General features: G+C 35.6%; 2 protein-coding genes across 2 annotated transcripts; one reads left to right on the plus strand and one right to left on the minus strand.

The window, feature by feature from the left end:
• Positions 1-1,582: 1,582 nt before the first annotated feature.
• LOC116114241 (universal stress protein YxiE-like) lies at positions 1,583-3,686 on the plus strand. Its single transcript, XM_031400400.1, has 5 exons — positions 1,583-2,021; positions 2,186-2,956; positions 3,043-3,134; positions 3,213-3,331; positions 3,420-3,686. Exons 2-5 carry the CDS (start codon positions 2,731-2,733, stop codon positions 3,517-3,519), a joined length of 537 nt encoding a protein of 178 aa, XP_031256260.1. The 5' UTR covers positions 1,583-2,021; positions 2,186-2,730; the 3' UTR covers positions 3,520-3,686.
• A 41-nt stretch (positions 3,687-3,727) lies between these two features.
• LOC116114242 (endonuclease 2) lies at positions 3,728-5,800 on the minus strand. The gene is made up of 9 exons (XM_031400401.1): positions 5,521-5,800; positions 5,250-5,424; positions 4,994-5,101; positions 4,813-4,868; positions 4,643-4,726; positions 4,469-4,561; positions 4,314-4,381; positions 4,131-4,204; positions 3,728-4,038 (listed from the first exon to the last, which is right to left on the minus strand). The coding sequence occupies exons 1-9, from the start codon at positions 5,632-5,634 to the stop codon at positions 3,944-3,946; spliced, it is 867 nt and encodes a 288-aa protein (XP_031256261.1). The 5' UTR covers positions 5,635-5,800; the 3' UTR covers positions 3,728-3,943.
• Between the last annotated feature and the right edge of the window lie 12,897 nt (positions 5,801-18,697).

Below are 18,697 nucleotides of genomic sequence, written 5' to 3' on the forward strand. Positions count from 1 at the left end.
CCCAGATTCTTCCTCTCTCTTCTTTAGTCTTTCTTCTTCTTTCTTTTCTCTTCTCTTAACAGCTGCTTCCCACGCCATCCACAAAAACCCCGATACCATCTGGCCGCTCCGCGCCGTCACCCAAAATCTCTCTCTATCGCGCCGAGCGACCCCACGCGCGACCTGACAGCCCCGAAACGTCGCACACTGCCACCCTAAGCCTACCGGTCGAACCCCGCCGCCAGCCGCCTATCGCGCGCCCCCTGCAGCTCTGTTGCTTTGATTTTTTATTGAATCAGAGTTTGATTTAGTGGGTTGTGTAATTGAATCGGAATTTGGTTGAATTTGATTTCAGTTTGGTAGTGCAATTTGTTTCTGACTGTTTGGTTGAATTGTGATTTCCGGGGTTGGGTGAGAAAATCCGGCAGGGATCAACGGAAAACGGGATGATTGTGAGTTGAGAAATGGTTTTGACGCTTTTACCCTTCAACTTTTAAAAATGACAAAATTTTTAACTGGCTTACCCTCAGAATCTACAGGTAAATATAAAATAAGACTGGTATTAGAAAATGAAGAAGAAAGAAGAAAGCAAACCTCATGACTGAAAAGATTTTGATTAGAAATGTCATCCAGAGACCAAGAAAAGAGAGTTTGAGTGAAACCATAGTCATGATTTGGAACTCCTTCTTCTTCCTGCTGCATAACTCCACTTCCATCATCATATTCATTAATTCTTCTTCTGAAAATTACAGTTAAATGAAGTTTCCCTTAATGAAGACAAGCTATTAGCTTACTTCAGTAGGAAGAAATCAAAGGCATTGAGAAAACAAGGACATTTAACTTTGCTTTTTCCTTTGGGAACACCTTTTTAAAGTTAGATTAAAGAGACCCAAAGTTAATTTGGACATAATTAATTCGATTTTGACATGTTCATATTCCAACAATGAAAATATGAACAGTTAAAAATTTGATTAAAATAATTGTTCTTTATTTATCTTTTATATTTTACCAGTATTTTAATTTTTCATGTTTTTAAATATCATTTTCAGATAATTATATCGAAGTATTTTTATTTTTTATGTCCCTTAACATTTTTCAACAAAACACAAATTTCATTAAAAAAAAAAAAAAAAGATACCCTATATTTTTTAGTTTGAATGATCTTTTTATCTTTAATTAAAAACAATAAAAGCAAACTTTTAGAAAGAGAGAAAAGTTTTGATTTATCGAAAAGAAAAAAGAAGAGAAAAAGATAAGATAATGTGGGAAAATGTTCTTCTGTGGACCCAAGTCCTGTCAGCTGTTTCCAAGTCTTCGTATTAGTTACTAGTAATTACTAAGGATATTCAATTGACCCCCTAATGTTTTAAATATCATTTTAAACCCAACTGATTTTAGTACTATATTGTCACACTAATACTCTCAATTATAATCTAATGTCATTTTAGGGAAAATAACATGTTCTCACCGAAGTTTGCCTGAATAAACCTTTCCAGCCCAAGGTTTCAAAATGACAGTTTGCACACCATCCATCCAATTTTTTGGTTAATTTTAACTGCATAAAGATAATAGTAAATTCAGTTTATTTATTTTTTATTTTCTTTTAAAAATTTTGATAACCAGCCGCCAGCAACTATTCTCCACCACCAGCACATAATCCGCGCCAAAATCATCCAATCGGCAACCCACGACCTCCAATCAACCCAAACAGGTGGCAATCGGCAAAGGCGCATGGAAGCAGCGGTTGGAAGGGGCAGTTGAGGTCGCGCAGAGAGGGCGCAAACAAGGGAGTAGCGCGGCGAGGGGCTTGACGGCGATCGATGGAAGCTTGGCAGCGGCTAGGTTGTCACGCGAGTAGCAGCCGAGCGCGATCGGCCGTGCTCACCAAATCGCGATTGCGCCTTGACGCAGTGAGAAAGAAGCGGTGCCAGAAGAAGCCTCACGAAGGCGACGAGCAGGAAGCACGGAGCCGCGCTACAGGAGACCTCCAGGCGCGCGGAGAGCATGGGGCGCAGCCCACCAGAGGGTGGGCTAGTAGTCAGGTGAGGGTGGGAGTGAGATGCGGTCAGGGGATGTCAGAAAGTGGCCAGAAATGGCCGGCAGCGGCGCCCCCCAATTCAACCGGTCGTGAGAATTTTTAGGGTTTAAGAAAATGACATAATTATTCTTTTATTGTTTTTAAAATTATAATTTTGTCCTTATGCAGTTAAAATTAACGGAAAAATTAGATGAGTGGGTAGAAAAATGTCGTTTTGAAACGTTTCGGTGGAAAATTGTCATTAGGGCAAACTTTGGATGGGAACCAGTCGTTTCCCCTCACATATTATAACTGATAAGGTAAGTAGTATCGTCTGTTCAAGATGATAACCCAGAACAGAAACAGATCGACTCACTCTCTGAAATCCAAACACGCTTTTTCAAAGAATCGAGTAAAATTCAAAGCCCACCTTGGAATTTGATCCCCATTTCATGTACCTAATCTTCCTCATAATGTTAAGCATATCCACGATGAGCCTTATCCATACTATAATAATGAATATATACCTCATCAATGAGCCCATTCCAAAGTTTGACTGGCAGTTATGACCTAATAGAATCCGCCCCCACCTCCTGATTTTCCCAACCACCTTTCGACAAAGCTGTGAACTCTACTTCTTCTGTTACATATATAATTAAATCACATAGCTAGGTTTTTCTATTATTTGTCTGTGTTATTTCTTAGCTCTATCTGAAAAACCCTCTAAAGAAAAGATGGCTGAGGTGCTTTTAGCAGGAGAAGGAAGTGATAAGAAGGTGATGCTGGCGATTGATGAGAGTGAGTACAGTCACTATGCACTCATGTGGGTTCTTGACAATCTCAAGGATTCGATCAACAAGGGTCAGTTTATTATCTTCATGGCGCAGCAGCCACCCAATTATAACTACACCTTCGCGGCATCTCTTGGTTCTGCTCGCATGTACTGCCCTACTGTAGCCAGTTAAGTCTTCCGACTTAATTGCCTGTTTTAGTTCACTGTTTGTTCGTATAATTAACTGAGTGATTTTTTCTTGTGTATGTGACAGATTCGGATTTTGTGAACTCTGCTCAAGAGAATCATAGGAAGCTTGCATTGGCTTTCTTGGAGAAAGCTAGGGACATTTGTGCTAGTAAAGGGGTATGGCTATTTGTTCGGTTAATTCATTTATTATTGTTGTTTTAGTGTCTGCAGAATTAAGTTTACATTAATATGCAGGTAAAAGCAGAGTTGGTCACAGAGGTAGGGGATCCTAGAGCTGCTATATGCAGTGCAGTTGAAAAACTCAATATCAATATGCTCATTTTGGGCCAGCGTGGCCTCGGCAAAATCAAAAGGTTAACCTCTTTCTCTTGCAACTTGATTGCAGTGCAAATAATACAGATCTCGACATTGTACGTTGCTGATATTAACATGCTCATACAGGGCTTTAATAGGGAGTGTGAGCAATTACTGCATTCAATATGCAAAGTGTCCAGTTCTTGTAGTGAAGAAACCACAGGCTGCAACAGCAGATCAGAAGTGACCTACATTTCTATTTTGAAAAAATGTTGATTGATACATTATCTGCATAATATAATGTAGCGTATGACATGTGGTTCATCTTCAAGCTTTGATTCGACTTTCTATGTTCTGTAAAATGCGGTGAATGTTAAAGAATGAAAGGTGATTTCTTGTGAAAGTTTAGTTTTACTTTGTCATTTCTCTTGGTACTTTAAACTCAGATGCCCTGGAAATCATTCTTTAAGTCTAGTTTAAATTATAAGATTACAGTGGACTTCCATTCATATAAACTAATATCTCTGTATTACAGAATGATAAAATGCTTTGAACAATTATTTTTCCCATTTCTGCGAGCAATACCTGAAGCTGCTTAACATGTGATGTATCATTATATCTCCATATTTTATTAAGATTCGCCCATACTTTGACCAAACACAAATACTTGCTCATCCAAAGATACGGTTAAGAGTGGCTGCAAGTCGAACTCCACCTTGAGCTAACCGCAAATTTACGATAGGTAAACGGGAGTTGAAGTATTCATCTGAAGAATATTCTTTATATGTTACCATTCCTAGATGATGGAATGAATTATAGATGAATATGCATAACAATCTCAGAAGAATTTCTTTTTACCTTCTAGTGTTGAATCTTCGGTTACACCTTTATATGCCCAATCACAGGCTGCTTTTATACCTTCTGATGCATATCTGCACAACATAAACAATTGTAGTTATGTACAATTTATAGTACTCTAATCTCAGATTTGGAACAAAATTCTGACAATTAGGACTACTAAATTGTGTTTGAGAAACATACATATCTGGGCATGTTGTCTTGTTTAAGCTGCAGGTCTCCCATTTTTTGACTAGATCTGCCCATTTAGTCTGTAATTTGCAAATGAGGAGTAAGGGATAACAAACCATACAGGACGGTTGAAGGTGAAGACTATCAAATGAAATTAAATGAGGTACCGTAATATTCTGTTGTATTGCATCAACAAATCCATCAATATTTGAATCATAAAACCTTTCTTCAGCTGTTTCAATGATATTGCTATCCCAGACCTACACATTCTTCTAAAGTTAGTCAGAGTTTATATGCAAACAAGTAACCGCCTCATTTAGAACTTTGACAAGTAATCTCACATGGTGAAGAACTTGCTTCCTTGTGTACCAGTGGACATCAATTGTGTTTCCTCCTCTATCTGAAGTAAATCCCACATGAAGCGGCTGTGACATTGGATAAAAAAAAAAAAAAGTCATGTATGAACATTTACAGCTAGACCTTGTTTTCTTAATCATTGTCATGATCATACCTGATGAATGTCTCCCATAAAATGAGAAAGGAACAGAAGTGCTTCTGTGAGATTATCTGATAGTTAATCGAATTCGTTTCACAGAGAACAGAAATTTGTTCAGTAAAATTGTTGTAAGAGACAAAGAAAGAGAACCAAGGAGGCAAAAGTGGGGAAATTTAGATTTTGTGACAGGATTTACATTCAGATTGAGATGAAGCACCGTCGTAGCCGAGAAGCTGAGTGGTGTAATTGTTAATAGCTCCAGCAACACACCTTCCTTTCACTCCATCTTCATCCTTGCAATCCCCTGAATCAAAAATATTAGTGCAGAGCCATCAATTGAACCTTAAAAATCGGCTTTCTTACAGCATCATCATTCCAAAATCAAAACTTTATACTATATTTAAAGAATCACTTCGCCCTTAACACTTGAAAAAGAGGGAAAAAGGACTAACTGTTGTACTGGTAGGTGCAGAGTTTATCTGGGGTGTCAATGAAATGAAGAGCAGATGACCAATGATAACGAAACTTCACATTGTCTGCCCAGGAACACACACTCGCCAAGTCATTGTTTGCATACTCTGGAAGCAATTGTTTCACAGCATCTTCAGCTGCTTTACTCAAGCGAGACTGTCATAACAAAAAATATGTAACACCAAGGAAAAAGACTGAAGATATGAAGAGAAATTGAGATAGTCAGAAATTAAAAAAAATCAAAAATAAAACCTGAGCAATTTTACAGATTGTGAAATGCCCTTCAGTTCCCCAGCCATAAGTCCCTGGAAAGAGTACTAAAAGTGATAGTAAACTTAAAATCTGGTAAACCCTGCAACCCTCCATTTTCACTCTCTCTAGATAATCATATTCTGTGCCTTTGTATTAGCAGTAATTGATATATAATAAGATCTTCTGCTGATCTGATTTTGACGTGATATTATTGATGAATTAAAAAAAAAAAATTGTGGAGAAAACAGAAACAAATCTCAATCATACATTACTATTAATAAAAGATGCGAATCAGGAAAGTATCTAACTCCATTAAAATCAGCAGAAAAAGGGAAAGAAAATATAACGTTTTGGATGATGCGGTGGTGTGAACCGAGCTAATGGAATGTGACAAAACTGAAATATCAATTTTGAAAAAAGGTTGCGGCTCTGATGGATGTTTATGTTCACACTGGATTTTCATGTGTGTCAATAGCTACGTGCTTGGAAAGGAACGCAACTTGAAAAGAAGAGCAGTTTTAGGGCTAAAATGATGGTAACGTTATTCCACTTTTTAAACAGTAATATTACCTTAATTTTCTCTCACAAACGCAATGTGTCAGTTTGTAATGGGTTTCGTCTATCCAATAATGAATACCATCTGACCAAATGTGAGCGAACTAATTACGAACAGTCATATTGTGTTTGTGAGAAAAAGTTGTAAAAAGTATTTTATTCCTTTTTAAAAGGCAAACCGATTTTTTTTTTTTTTTAATCTATAATGAATATGAGAATGACATGCATGTTATTGGTCAAACACACGTCTAAAAAATTCAACATATTACATAATTCACGTACGTTTACTTCAATATTTTGAGCAGAGCGAAAGAATAATAATTTTGAAGTTCTAGAGTCATTTCAGCGTAATGCGGAGGCTCACACGGATTGTTCTTGTCCAACTTCGCGTAAAAACAGCCGCGAAGACTTCAAAATCTTAGTATAGTCAAAGTATTTGTTGACTTCTTTTTGACTTAGATTTTCTAACCTTTTTATATGACTCCATTCCCACTAAATACATTATATAATTTATATATCGATCCTCATACTTGATCTCTACCTAGTGTAAGGTCAATAATGTAAAATTACTCAGAATCAACATGTATATATTCATAACATTATTCATATACATATTCATACAATCATGGAGATTTACGAAAACGAAATAACTTAATCACTAACCTCTAGCCATAGCAATTTGTTGTTGTTGTCTTTAAAGATTACATACTATTCCAATGCACTGCAATTCTCAGAACGATGGTTTTTGAGAAATCGGAATTAATTATGTGTATTAAGAACCTATAACTGGTTCCCTTTTAAGGTACGCAGAAGTCTTTCCATCAAAGACAACTGTTGGGGAAAACTGCTCAATAGTTAAATTTTATATAAAACTAATATATAAAAGTGAATGACCAAATAGTAATTTTAGGCAGTGAATTTTAATTAATTAAAATTGTAATATTCTCTCACTCGGTCCAAACCTTTATTACACAATCCACAACATAGTAGTTTTATATTTTTTATGTTTAACTAGAAAAATAGATTTGTATGAATTATAGCGGTAAGTCCCTTTTAAACAAGTATTACCTTCCATGTATTACTATACAATTTTTCTTTTTCTAAATAAACGTTTAAATGTGGAACATTACTTTATGAACAAACCTCAAACGTTTAAAGCGGGATGTAGTCCCATTTGAACTACATGATCCTTGAATGTCTTTGGTGGCATGCCTTTTATTAGAGAATCAGCAATCATTTACTCGGTGTGTATGTGTTCAATGAGCACTTATTTGGCTTTAATGTGCTCCCTTATTGCTAAGTGCTTAATGTTGATGTGTTTACTTTGACTTCCACTCTTACTGTTCTTAGCAAAAAACACAGCAGTTGAATTGTCACAATACAATCTTATTGGCCTAGAGATTGACTCAACAACTCCAAGCCCAGAAATGAAACTTCTCAATCAAATACCTTGTGTAGTAGCCTCAAAACAGGAAACAAACTCAACTTTCATGATAGAAGTGGCAACCAAAGATTATTTGGTACTAGAGGTGGGCAGGGACCAGTCCCAAGCAGGCCTGGGCTCGGGCCCGTTTGGGACTGGTCCCTTGGTATTGATCCCAAATGGGACCAGTAGCTCATGGGCCTGGGACCGGGCCTAGGCCCATGAGCAAAATAAGGACCCAAACCGATCCTCAGGACTGGTCCTATGGGCCCAGGACTGGTCCTATGGGCCCAGGACTGGTCCCATGGGCCTGGACAATTTCTTCCCCCCCCCCCCAATATTTTTTTATATTTTGGGGCGAAACGAAACTTTATAGGGGGTTTTTAGTATTTTTTAAGGGTAGATTAGTAAGTTTTTAAAAATTTAATTAATTTTAAAAAATAATAAATTAATTTTAAAAAATAATAAATTAATTAATAGTTAATTTTAATTTTAATTTTTAACATAAATTCACGTTTCACACATTCACGCTTTACAAATAAACAATTAAATAATTTTTTTTAATTAAATTATTCATTTTCATCGTCAACAATATTTATATCTTTCAAATCAGTATTCCTAAAGAGTTCGAGTAGTTCGGGATCTTCAGGGTGCTATTGTAGTCTTCTTTCTGCATGAGTCTAATCCCGTAAACACGTTATCACTTCAATCATCTCATCGGTTAAAGAACATCTTCTGTCTTCAACAATCCGATCACTCGTTGAAAATGTTGACTCGGATGCAATTGTAGAAACCAGCACAGATAAAATGTCACATGTCATTTGCGCTACAATAGAGAATCGACTTTCATGTTGGTTCCACCACTATAGAATATCCATATCATGTTGCTTCTTCATCGTCAGATATGACAGATCCACTTGTAGGTAACGATTCAGCTCATTTGGTCCATGTATGTATGAGCTAGAGCTGCTACTTCTGCCACATTCCACATACGTCCACTTGCTCGATCCTTGATGGAGGGCTACATTAAGATCCAGATCCTCTCTCCTGAACATTCCACTTCCACTTCCACTGTACCTGTTCTCATATAAAGAAAAAAAGACTATCCAATATTTGTTTAAAGTTAGTCAAATAAGATGTATAATCATGTCCTAAACGATGGCTTATCTCAGTAATTATACAGTTAACTCCGTGTAATTTAAACCTAGGATCTAGAACAAGGCCTAATCCATATAAAAATTGAATATCTAATCAATATCTCTCATATTTTTCTTCCATCTTTGAAACAATTTCACTTAAAATGCTAATATATCTATATTGAGCAAAAGTTTTAGAAATTTGAAGTAAAATATCTAACACTAAATTAGTAGTTGGATAATAAATACCACTTAATGTATTAGTAGCATCATAAAAAATTTGAAGAAATTAATAAAAAAGTTCACAAATTGTCCAATCATCATAGCTGACAACTTCCTCTGGATGGTTCTTCCGATTGACGAAATCTGTAATTTGTTTCGCGGTAGGCAAAGCTTTTTCCAACATCAGGTAGGTGGAGTTCCAACGGATAGGCATGTCTGTACATAACTTCAAAGGTCGAATCGGTGAGTCCTCTTGCTTACAATATTTGATGTACTCATGCCATCTTTTATTGCTACCGCTGACGATAAATCTGATAGCTCTGCGCACCCTCTCCATTTTCAAATGTATAGCATCTAAACTTGCTTCAACTATCAAATTGATGATATGGTAAGCACATTTCTAGTGAAAAAATTTGCCTTCACCACGCGGATCCAATTTCTTTTCAAATAAAGAGATTGTTGCGGTGTTAGCAGCTGCATTATCAAGCGTTAGCGCTACAACTCTATCAGTTAATAAATATTCTTGCAAAACTTCAAGAATTGTAAAATAAATAGTTTTAGCACTATGTTTTTCATATAATAGTTTAAAACCTATCAATTTTTGTTGTAAACCTCAATTATGATCTAAGAAATGTACTATGACAATTAAAAAATTGGTTTTTGATCTACAAGCCCATATGTCTGATGTAAGTGCAATAGATATATTCCTAAAATTTTGAAATTCATTTTTAAGTTTATTATTTATTTTGTTATAAAGTTTTAGTATATCTCTTCTACTTGTACTTTTATTGACAGCGATATATGCTTGACAAAATGCAATTTTAACCATATAAATAAAAAAAGGATTTTCAGATAAACAAATGGGAGAGTCCGTAGCAACTATATATCTTACTATTTCCTCTCGTGCAACATGTGCATTGTATTGCCATGTTGAGAGAGTTGAGGATTGTGGATTAAAATTAGGTTGAGTTTGAATTTGTCTACCTGATCCGCTTGAAGATGCATCGAGCAACTACATTATTTAGGGGTGCTTCTTCTCCACGTGTCGTCGCATCGTCGAAGTCCCCTTCTCAGCGCCAATAATGGTTCAACAAAAATTACATATCCCACACAATTCTTCCCCCTCCCCATTTGTCTTTGGCCATTTTGATTTAGTGAAGTATCGTCATACATCGGACATGACCCTCTTTGATGGTCGGGAGGGTTGGGCTATGCTCGTGCCCGTTGACTCGCAGCTCGCATGCGTTTGGCTACACCTCATCCCGACCGAATGTGGTTGTGAAATTGTAGCTGCTTCCTCTGGAGGAAATGGTGAAAATGGATTAAAGCCTTCCATTTCTTCGATGGATGGAACGTAAAATTGATTTGGGGAAACCATTATAAATTTATGATAAAATAATAAATAATTAAAATGAAAAGAAATTAAATAATAATATGAAATTATGATGATATTGAAACATAGAAAAATAGAAAAAAAATTGTATAATATAAATAAATAATAGGAATAAATTATAAATATAAATATAAATTGAATGAGAAATTGATTGGAGATTAGGAGTAGAGAGATTGAGAGAATGAGAGATTAATTGGTGTGGAAAAAATAAAAGATTTTAGGGTTATTTATATTGGGTTGGGGAGGGGGGGTGGAATTTAAAAGAAAGTTATAATTTATATTATAACTTATAACCGTTGGCTGTGACCGTTGCCAGCCACCGGTTATTTTAAAACTTTTTTTTTTTAATAAATTTTGTAAAATTTCATTTTAGCCTTCGTATTTTATGTTTATTTTAAAATTGACAGGGGGTTTTATGTAATTTGACGGAGACTATATTGAAAAAAAATTGGGCCCAGGCCCAGGCCCTCCTCCTTAGGCCTGGTCCCGTTTTGGAACCAAGCCTCCTAGGACCGATCCTCTCAAGGACCAGTCTTAGGACTAGGTTTTGGGGCTGGGCTTTTGGGCCCAGTCCCAAATGTCCCCCTCTATTTGGTACTTCTCCAAGATATAGAACCTCCAACTAGCATAAAAACATATCCGGATGTTGATTTCTGAGAATCAGCATAACCAGCGAAGTCTGAGTCTGAATATCTAACGACTTCTAAAATGTCGGACTGTCTATAATTAAGCTTGAAACCTTTAGTTCCTTGAAGATACCTCATGACCTTCTTTGCAGCTCTCCAATGATCTAAACCTGGATTACTTTGATATCTTCCTAGCATACCAACTGCAAATGCAATGTCAGGGTCCAGTACAAACCTGAGTATACATTAGGCTTCCAACAACTGAAGCATAAGGAATAGTTTTCATTTGTTCCTTTTCAATCTCAAGTGTAAGAAATTGGTTCATATTGAATCTGTCACCCTTAACAATGGATGCAACACTGGATGAACAATCCTTCATCCTAAATCTCTCAAGAATTTTATTAATATAGGCTTCTTGGATAGTCTCAAAACCCTATGAATCTTATTGCCAATGACATAAGACGCCTCACCCATATCCTTCATACTAAAATGTTGAGAGAGAAATTGTTTCACCTCATATAGCAAACCCAAATCATTGGTTGCAAGTAGAATATCATCTACATATAACACAAGAAATATGATTTTGCTCTCACTGACCTAGTGGTATATACCATTAGGTTAGTGAGAGCAAAATCATTCTCATTGATTCATGACATTCTCTACAAAACCAAATAAAAAGATAATAGTGTGAAATCTTATATACCATTAGCAAGAGGCTTGTTTAAGTCCATAAATGGACTTCTTAAGCTTGCAAACCAAATGCTCACCATCACTTGAAATGAACCCATCAAGTTGTTTCATATTAACCTCTTCCTCCAAATCTCCATTGAGGAAAGTTGTTTTCACATCCATTTAATATAAATATAAATTGAAATGGACAACTAATGCCATGATGATGCGGAAGGAATTCTTTTTAGAAACTGGAGAAAATGTTTCTCTATAATCTATCCCTTCCCTTTGCGTGAACCCCTTGGCAACAAGTCTAGCCTTGTATCTCTCAATGTTGCCTAATGAATCCCTTTTGGTTTCAAATACCATTTACAACCAATAGGTTTCTTTCCAGTAGGCAACTTAACAAGGTCCCAAACTTTATTATCTATCATAGAATTCATCTCGTCAATCATAGCATTATACCATAACTTAGATTTATTATTGTCCATAGCTTGTGAAAACGTGTCCAAGTCATCTTCAACACCTATATATGTCACAGTCAGACTCTTGCATATACACTACATAATTAGTCGGAATTGTTGATTTCTTTGTTCTAGTAGATCTTCTTAATGTTATATCAACAGTTTCTTGTTGAGACTGTTGCACAACTGGTTGTTCCTCCTGTGGTAGAGGTTGTTCAAAATGATCTTCTAAAACAATCTCATCAAAATATGGACTTTGAATTATTGGTTCCTCATTGTTCACCCTGTTTGGATGAACAACCAATCTTTTACTTGATGTATGATCATTATCAAAAACATCAATTTTTCTGAGACTAAGTCTCTGAGTTGATCACTCCCACTGACCACGTCATTCTCAAGAAATTTGGCCTTTCCTGATTCGACAATTCTACTGGAATGGTTTGGACAATAAAACATATGTCCCTTGGATTTTCAGCATATCCAATAACATATGCACTAATAGTCCTAAGATCTAACTTCCGTTCTTGTGGATTATAAACTTTAACTTCAACTGGACAACCCCAAATGCGTAAATGACTTAAACTCAATTTCCAACCTTTCCATAACTCGAATGGAATTTTGGGAACCGCCTTAGTTGGAACTCGGTTTAATATATATGCTGCAGTTATAAGAGCTTCGATCCACAAAGAATGAGGAAGTTTGGAGTTACTTAACATACTATGTACCATATCCATTAAAGTGTTCTTTTTCTCTGTTCTGTTACACCATTCTGAGATGGTGTGGCAAGCAAGGTGTATTGAGCCTCAATACCTTGCTCTTGAAGAAATTTAGCAAATAGACCAAGTGCTTGTCCTGTACCAATGTATCTACCATAATATTCACCACCTCTATCAGATCTCACAATCTTAATTTTTTTTCCACATTGTCTCTCTACTTCTGTTCTATATATTTTGAAAGCATCTAATGTTTCATCCTTGTGATAAAGCAAATAGAGATACATATATCGTGAGTGATCATCAATAAAAATGATGAAATATTTTTTACCGCTAGAGCTCATGTCAAGACAACAAATATCTGTTTGTATGATTTCTAAAAGTTTAGAACTCTTCCTGGCACCTTTCTTGGATTTGTTAGTTTGCTTTCCCTTAATGTAGTCTATGCAAGTATCAAAGTCAGTAAAATCAAGAGTTTCAAGAACTCCAGCATTTACCAACCTTTTAATCCTATCAATGGAGATGTGTCCTAATCTCCTATGCCACAAAAAGAAGAGTTTTCATACATCAGTAAAATCAAGAGTTTCAAGAACTCCAGCATTTACCAACCTTTTAATCCTATCAATGGAGATGTGTCCTAATCTCCTATGCCATGGAAAAAAAGAGTTTTCACTCATAACAGTACGTTTAATACCAATACTAGCATGTGAAGTCATTAAACTATAAGGAACGGTGTCACTTAAATGAATTTTAAACAAACCATCAACCATAGTACAATTTCCAACGATAAATGAGTTCTTAATTAAATTAAAAGAACTGTCATAAAAGTTGAAAGAGTTTCCATAAGGTACAAGTTTAGAAACTGAAATTAAATTCCTAGAAAAAACTAGGAATATAAAAGGTTCGTTTCAAAACCAAAATAAAATTAGTACTTAATACAAGTCTAAATGTTCCAACAGCTTCAACACGTGAAGGCATCCTGTTTTCTAAATAGATGTTGCATTCACTTCCCTTCAGTTTCCTTTAATCTAGAAAAACTTGTATGGTATTAGAAACATGGATTGTAGAACCAGAATCAATCCACCAATCTTTATGAGAAACACAAATCATATTAGATTCATTACACACAAGAGATGTGAGGTTACCTTTCTTGTCAAGCCAAGTCTTTCTTTTAGGACAATCCTTCTTCATGTGTCCCTTCTTTTTACAGAAGAAACGCTTGGTGTTATCCTTATTTCCTTTGGTCGTAACCTCATGCAACTTGCCTTTTCCCTTCCACTTCTTATTCTTGTTTGAAGTATGCTTGACATTTCCTATCACCAAATGTACAGTTTCATTCACTTCCTGAAGCAGTCTCTCCTCCTCTTGAACACACATGGTCAAAAGTTCATTGATTGACCATTTAGCCTTTTGTGTATTTTAGGATATCTTGAAAGGAGTATAATGAGATGAGAGAGAGTTTAGGCATAATACACCAAGAAATCATCATTAATCACCATCTAAAGGGATCTCATCTGAGCAACAATGTCCCTCATTTTCATAATGTGCTCGTGAATTCCTTTAATACTAGTCAGCTTCACAGATGTCAATCTACTCATTATGGTGCTGCCTAATGTCTTATTTGATGTTTTAAACTAAGCATGAATTGCATCCATCAGATACTTGACATTCTCACATTTCGATATCGACCCACGAATACTACTCATAATGTGAGATTTGATAAACATTATGCTTAAACGATTGGATCGCTCTCACCATTCATACAAAGCAATCTGAGTTTGAGTGCTAGTATCCGTAGGTGTAGGTGGCTCTTCCTTACAAAGAGCATAGTCAAGATCAATGCACCCTAAATGAAGAAGAATTGCCTCCCTCCCGTTTTTGTAGTTGTCACCATTTAAATAAGGAATTTTATCCTCAACCATCAACAAAATTTGATCAACTGTAAATATATCAACAAATATGTTGACTAAATAAATTATGAGGCACAAACCATCAACAACAATTATAAGTTTACCAATGTAAAACAAATAACAAATCATAAATGAATCGACATATCATAAAATCTCCATGTGGGTAAAGACATTACATATTATGATTCATTATCCTTTAATGATGAAACTAAAAATTATTAATATTTCATAATACCTGTGGGCTAATTAAGAAATAAGAATAATTTCTATTTCATTCTAATTAATCCTGAAAATATAACATTCCCTGTGGGTAAAAGATTATATTAACATGATTAATTACAAAACGATGTCATTAACTTTAATATGATCATAATTAATATTACTTAATGCATATATTATCATAACTTAGATGTTGTGGCTACTCTAAATTAATCAAATATATACGATCATAAAATATCATATAGTTATAACATGAGTTATTGCATATAACACAACATAACATAAATCAAAACAAGAATATCACATTATTTATGCATAACAGACTAATACATGTCATAAAAACCATCACATGCATTGTCACTGACTCCCACGCGCTACTATGACTCAACCACGCACAGCCATGTGTCTCCACACGCTATCACGTGCCTCCAGAAGACAACACACACCCACACGCGCCGACATGGCCCTCCCACATGCTACACATGCCAGCATGCGCCCAAACATACCTCCCACACGCTCACGCACAACTTCACGTGCGTACACACACCAACGATCAATGTGGGTCTGTTTGACCGATTCGGGTTGACCTTTTACCCGATTCATTGGTCCAATTTGACTTGTTGATTGGTTCGTTGACACGGTTTGACCGGTTCTTCTTGACCCAGTTTCTACAAATTTTCAACCCATTTTCGACAGTTTTTAATAGCCCAATTCTGGCCATTTTTTCGACTTTTTAGAGGGGAAACTTAAACGTGGACATATGGCCTATGTCAATATGTCAGTGACATCCCAAATGACGTTTTTGTCCCAATTTGGTGCCGTAAATGGCTACCGAATCACCCAAACGATAATTTTTACGGAAACTTTAAACTAGCATAACTTTTCCACCACAACTCTGTTTTTGACAAATAATATATCGTTGGAAAGCTCTTTCAACAACGATTCCAATGATACCAAAATCGAAAACAAATATGATTTATGCAAGAAATTATGTCCTATAAAAGTTACGTGTTTTAATATAAAAAGTATCAATTTTATGCAATATACTCTAAATTTGCAACAAACAATTACATGACAAGCAAAGATTAAAAGAAAGACTATGATACCACATGTAAGATCAATCATGTAAAATTACTCAGAATCAACATGTATATGTTCATATCATTATTCATATACATGTTCATATAATATGGAGATTTGCGAAAGCGAAATACTTAATCACTCCTGACCTCAGCCATCGCAATTTGTTGTTGTTGTCTTCTTCAAAGATTACAGACCTTCCAATGCACGCAATTCTCAAAACAATGGTTTTTGGGAAATCAAAATTAATTGCGTGTATTGAGACCTGTAACTGTTCCCCTTTTAAAGTATGCAGAAGTTTTTCCATCAAAGACATTTTCAGTGGCGGATCATTTGACTTGTGGGGACTAGAGTCCCCACTCAACTTTTGAAAAAAGTCCATATCTATATTTATTTAAATTTTCACTTATATATAGATTTTGGAACAGCCCCCACTTTAGTTTGGATTTTATTTTTGAAAACCCTATTTTTAATCCTAGTATATATTTCATATTTTTGTGATTTTTATTTTATGCAAGATTTGTTGTTTTTAAAAGTTTTATTAGGATGTAAAATGAAAGGAATAAGAACTGTTGGTTTTGTATTTAACTGAGGGGAGAAATCTGGCATTTTTACATTAAAAGCTAATGTGGCGAGGTCATGTGGAGAATAAGAGAATCTTGAGCAGTTGCATAATTCAAAGAAGTTGTTTTAATATATAATTGGGTTGTTTGTCAAAATGAAGAAAAAGAGAGAAAAACACATAAAGATCGAAGAAAGAAGAAGAAGCAAAGGAAAGGAAATGGTGTTGCTCATTTTATCCATTTGATTTTTCTGCACTTGAGTTGATGGTACTTGAAAACTAATTGAGATTTATGTTATTGACATACGTTCTTGTGATAAATTTGCTGAGTTAAAAGGAATTGTGATTTGGTTAAGAATTTAGTTTAGTTTAAAAAAAAAAATTTGCATACGTTTGTATAAACTTGTGAAAGTTGCATTAGTTTTATCAGTTGCGACTGCGACTGTTGAAAGAGTTTTTTCTACAATGAATCTTGTGAAAATCGATTATGCATCGAATGGAAGATCAATGGATGAATGATGTTTGGTCCTATATTGAGAAAGATGTATTTGATACATTGACAATGATGATTGTCCAACGTTTCAGAATAGAAAACTAATCAAAGACAATTGTAGAAAATTGTTCTATTTTTCAAAAATTATGTTTTTTGAAGATATTTATTTGTATTTTTATAACTTTTCATCGAAGCACTTTGTAATGAAAAAAAAAATGTGTTAGATTGGTTTTAATTTTTTTTTTTTTTTTGGTTTATATTTTGTCCCCATTGAGGAAATTCCTAGATTCGCCGCTGACAATTTCTACGGATAATTGCTAAGAAACTGCTCAACAGTTAATTTTAATAAAACTAATATATAAAGTAAAGGACCAAATAGTAATTTTAGGCACAATTTTAATTAATTAAATTCTAACACCTAGTCGTTTAGTCCCACATGGTGACTGTAAGACTATTCATCTCAAACGTGGATGATTTAGAAGTAGAACTAAACTAAGAAGATTTAAATAAATGAGATGACAATCCTAGATGGTCCGGATAACATCTACTTCAGCTTCCTTCCGAGTATTCCCTGAAAATTTGTAGAAAAGAAGATTTCTTTTGTTTTCTAAATCATGAATCTGACTGATAACACCAGTAATCATAAAGTAGATTTATCCTCAAGCTAATTTAAGTTTTGGGAAATCCAGATTATACAACACTGCACTCAACCAAGCGTGGAATTGAACTTTAAGAGATAATAAACAGCCATGTCAACTCCTTGTTTAAATTTGTTTTACTACTCGAGATCGGTGCCATTTTCCTTCATAAAAGTAATACTAAATCGCACCCCCTGATTTGTTTCACCTTCTCTAAACACAAATCATCCAAGTCTTAATTCATTTTTTCTTCATTAAAACATATTTGGCTGAGCAGTGTTATGTTGTAGCTGCTCCTGGGCATGGCCATCCCATCTTCATCCAAGCATGGAGCTTGCAACTCACTGCCTTGATTTCAAAACCACACTTGTTGTTTTCTCTGATCTCGCCTCTTCTAATCCCGCCTCTTTTTCCCAGGATCCGTTTATACGGGTCGCCAAACCCGATAGCAAAAGCCAATGCTTTTTCCCTTGAAAAGCTCCTTTCAACCCGACCCAAAAAGCAATCCGTTTGTGCCATTGTTTAGCCCATGAAACTCTGAGTTGAACAGCAGAAATTTTAAAAGATTCAAAGTCCCCACAATTGCCTTCTTCAACTCCGGCTCTTGCTCCGCCGCCATGAGTATGTAGATGCCCGTGGGTGGATGTCGTGGACACCTCAATGGCGCTGATGATCAATACGTGTATGAGAATGAGCTTACATTCATCAGTACAAGAAATCGGGAAACCGGTTTGGGGCGTTGGCCCGCTTTTTACGGACATATCCTGGCGATCAAACGGTCCATTTTGGCTTGATAACAAGTGTTGAACCGGTAGACAAGCTATAGTGCCTGAGATAAGGTGATCGAACTGGTAATTCGAAGTCACATGGATCAGTACTAATGTTCGGTGGACCTTAGTACAGAGAGTATATCCTCTATTGCCCGGAACATTTTCTAAAGAATCCAGCCACCCACCCCTTTGTTTTGGATATAACATTAGCTGTTAATTATGTCATTGAATCTGTGAAATGATTACGCTGGGTTTGGGCCCGGGCCCAAGGACCGATCCTCCAAAGACTGGTCTTTTCTCTCCA

This window comes from Pistacia vera, unplaced genomic scaffold, assembly GCF_008641045.1.
Source record: "Pistacia vera cultivar Batoury unplaced genomic scaffold, PisVer_v2 Contig704, whole genome shotgun sequence".
Classification (NCBI taxonomy): domain Eukaryota; kingdom Viridiplantae; phylum Streptophyta; class Magnoliopsida; order Sapindales; family Anacardiaceae; genus Pistacia; species Pistacia vera.

What these genes read in the sequence shown, in the direction of transcription:
- LOC116114241 (XM_031400400.1), top strand. Translation starts at nt 2,731, where the DNA reads ATGGCTGAGGTGCTTTTAGCAGGAGAAGGAAGTGATAAGAAGGTGATG. An exon ending in ACATTTGTGCTAGTAAAGGG is followed by an intron (nt 3,135 to 3,212) that starts GTATGGCTATTT and finishes ATTAATATGCAG; the next exon opens with GTAAAAGCAGAGTTGGTCAC. An exon ending in GGCCTCGGCAAAATCAAAAG is followed by an intron (nt 3,332 to 3,419) that starts GTTAACCTCTTT and finishes ATGCTCATACAG; the next exon opens with GGCTTTAATAGGGAGTGTGA.
- LOC116114242 (XM_031400401.1), bottom strand. Translation starts at nt 5,634, where the DNA reads ATGGAGGGTTGCAGGGTTTACCAGATTTTAAGTTTACTATCACTTTTA. An exon ending in CTGCACCTACCAGTACAACA is followed by an intron (nt 5,102 to 5,249) that starts GTTAGTCCTTTT and finishes TTTTTGATTCAG; the next exon opens with GGGATTGCAAGGATGAAGAT. An exon ending in TGCTTCATCTCAATCTGAAT is followed by an intron (nt 4,869 to 4,993) that starts GTAAATCCTGTC and finishes ATTAACTATCAG; the next exon opens with ATAATCTCACAGAAGCACTT.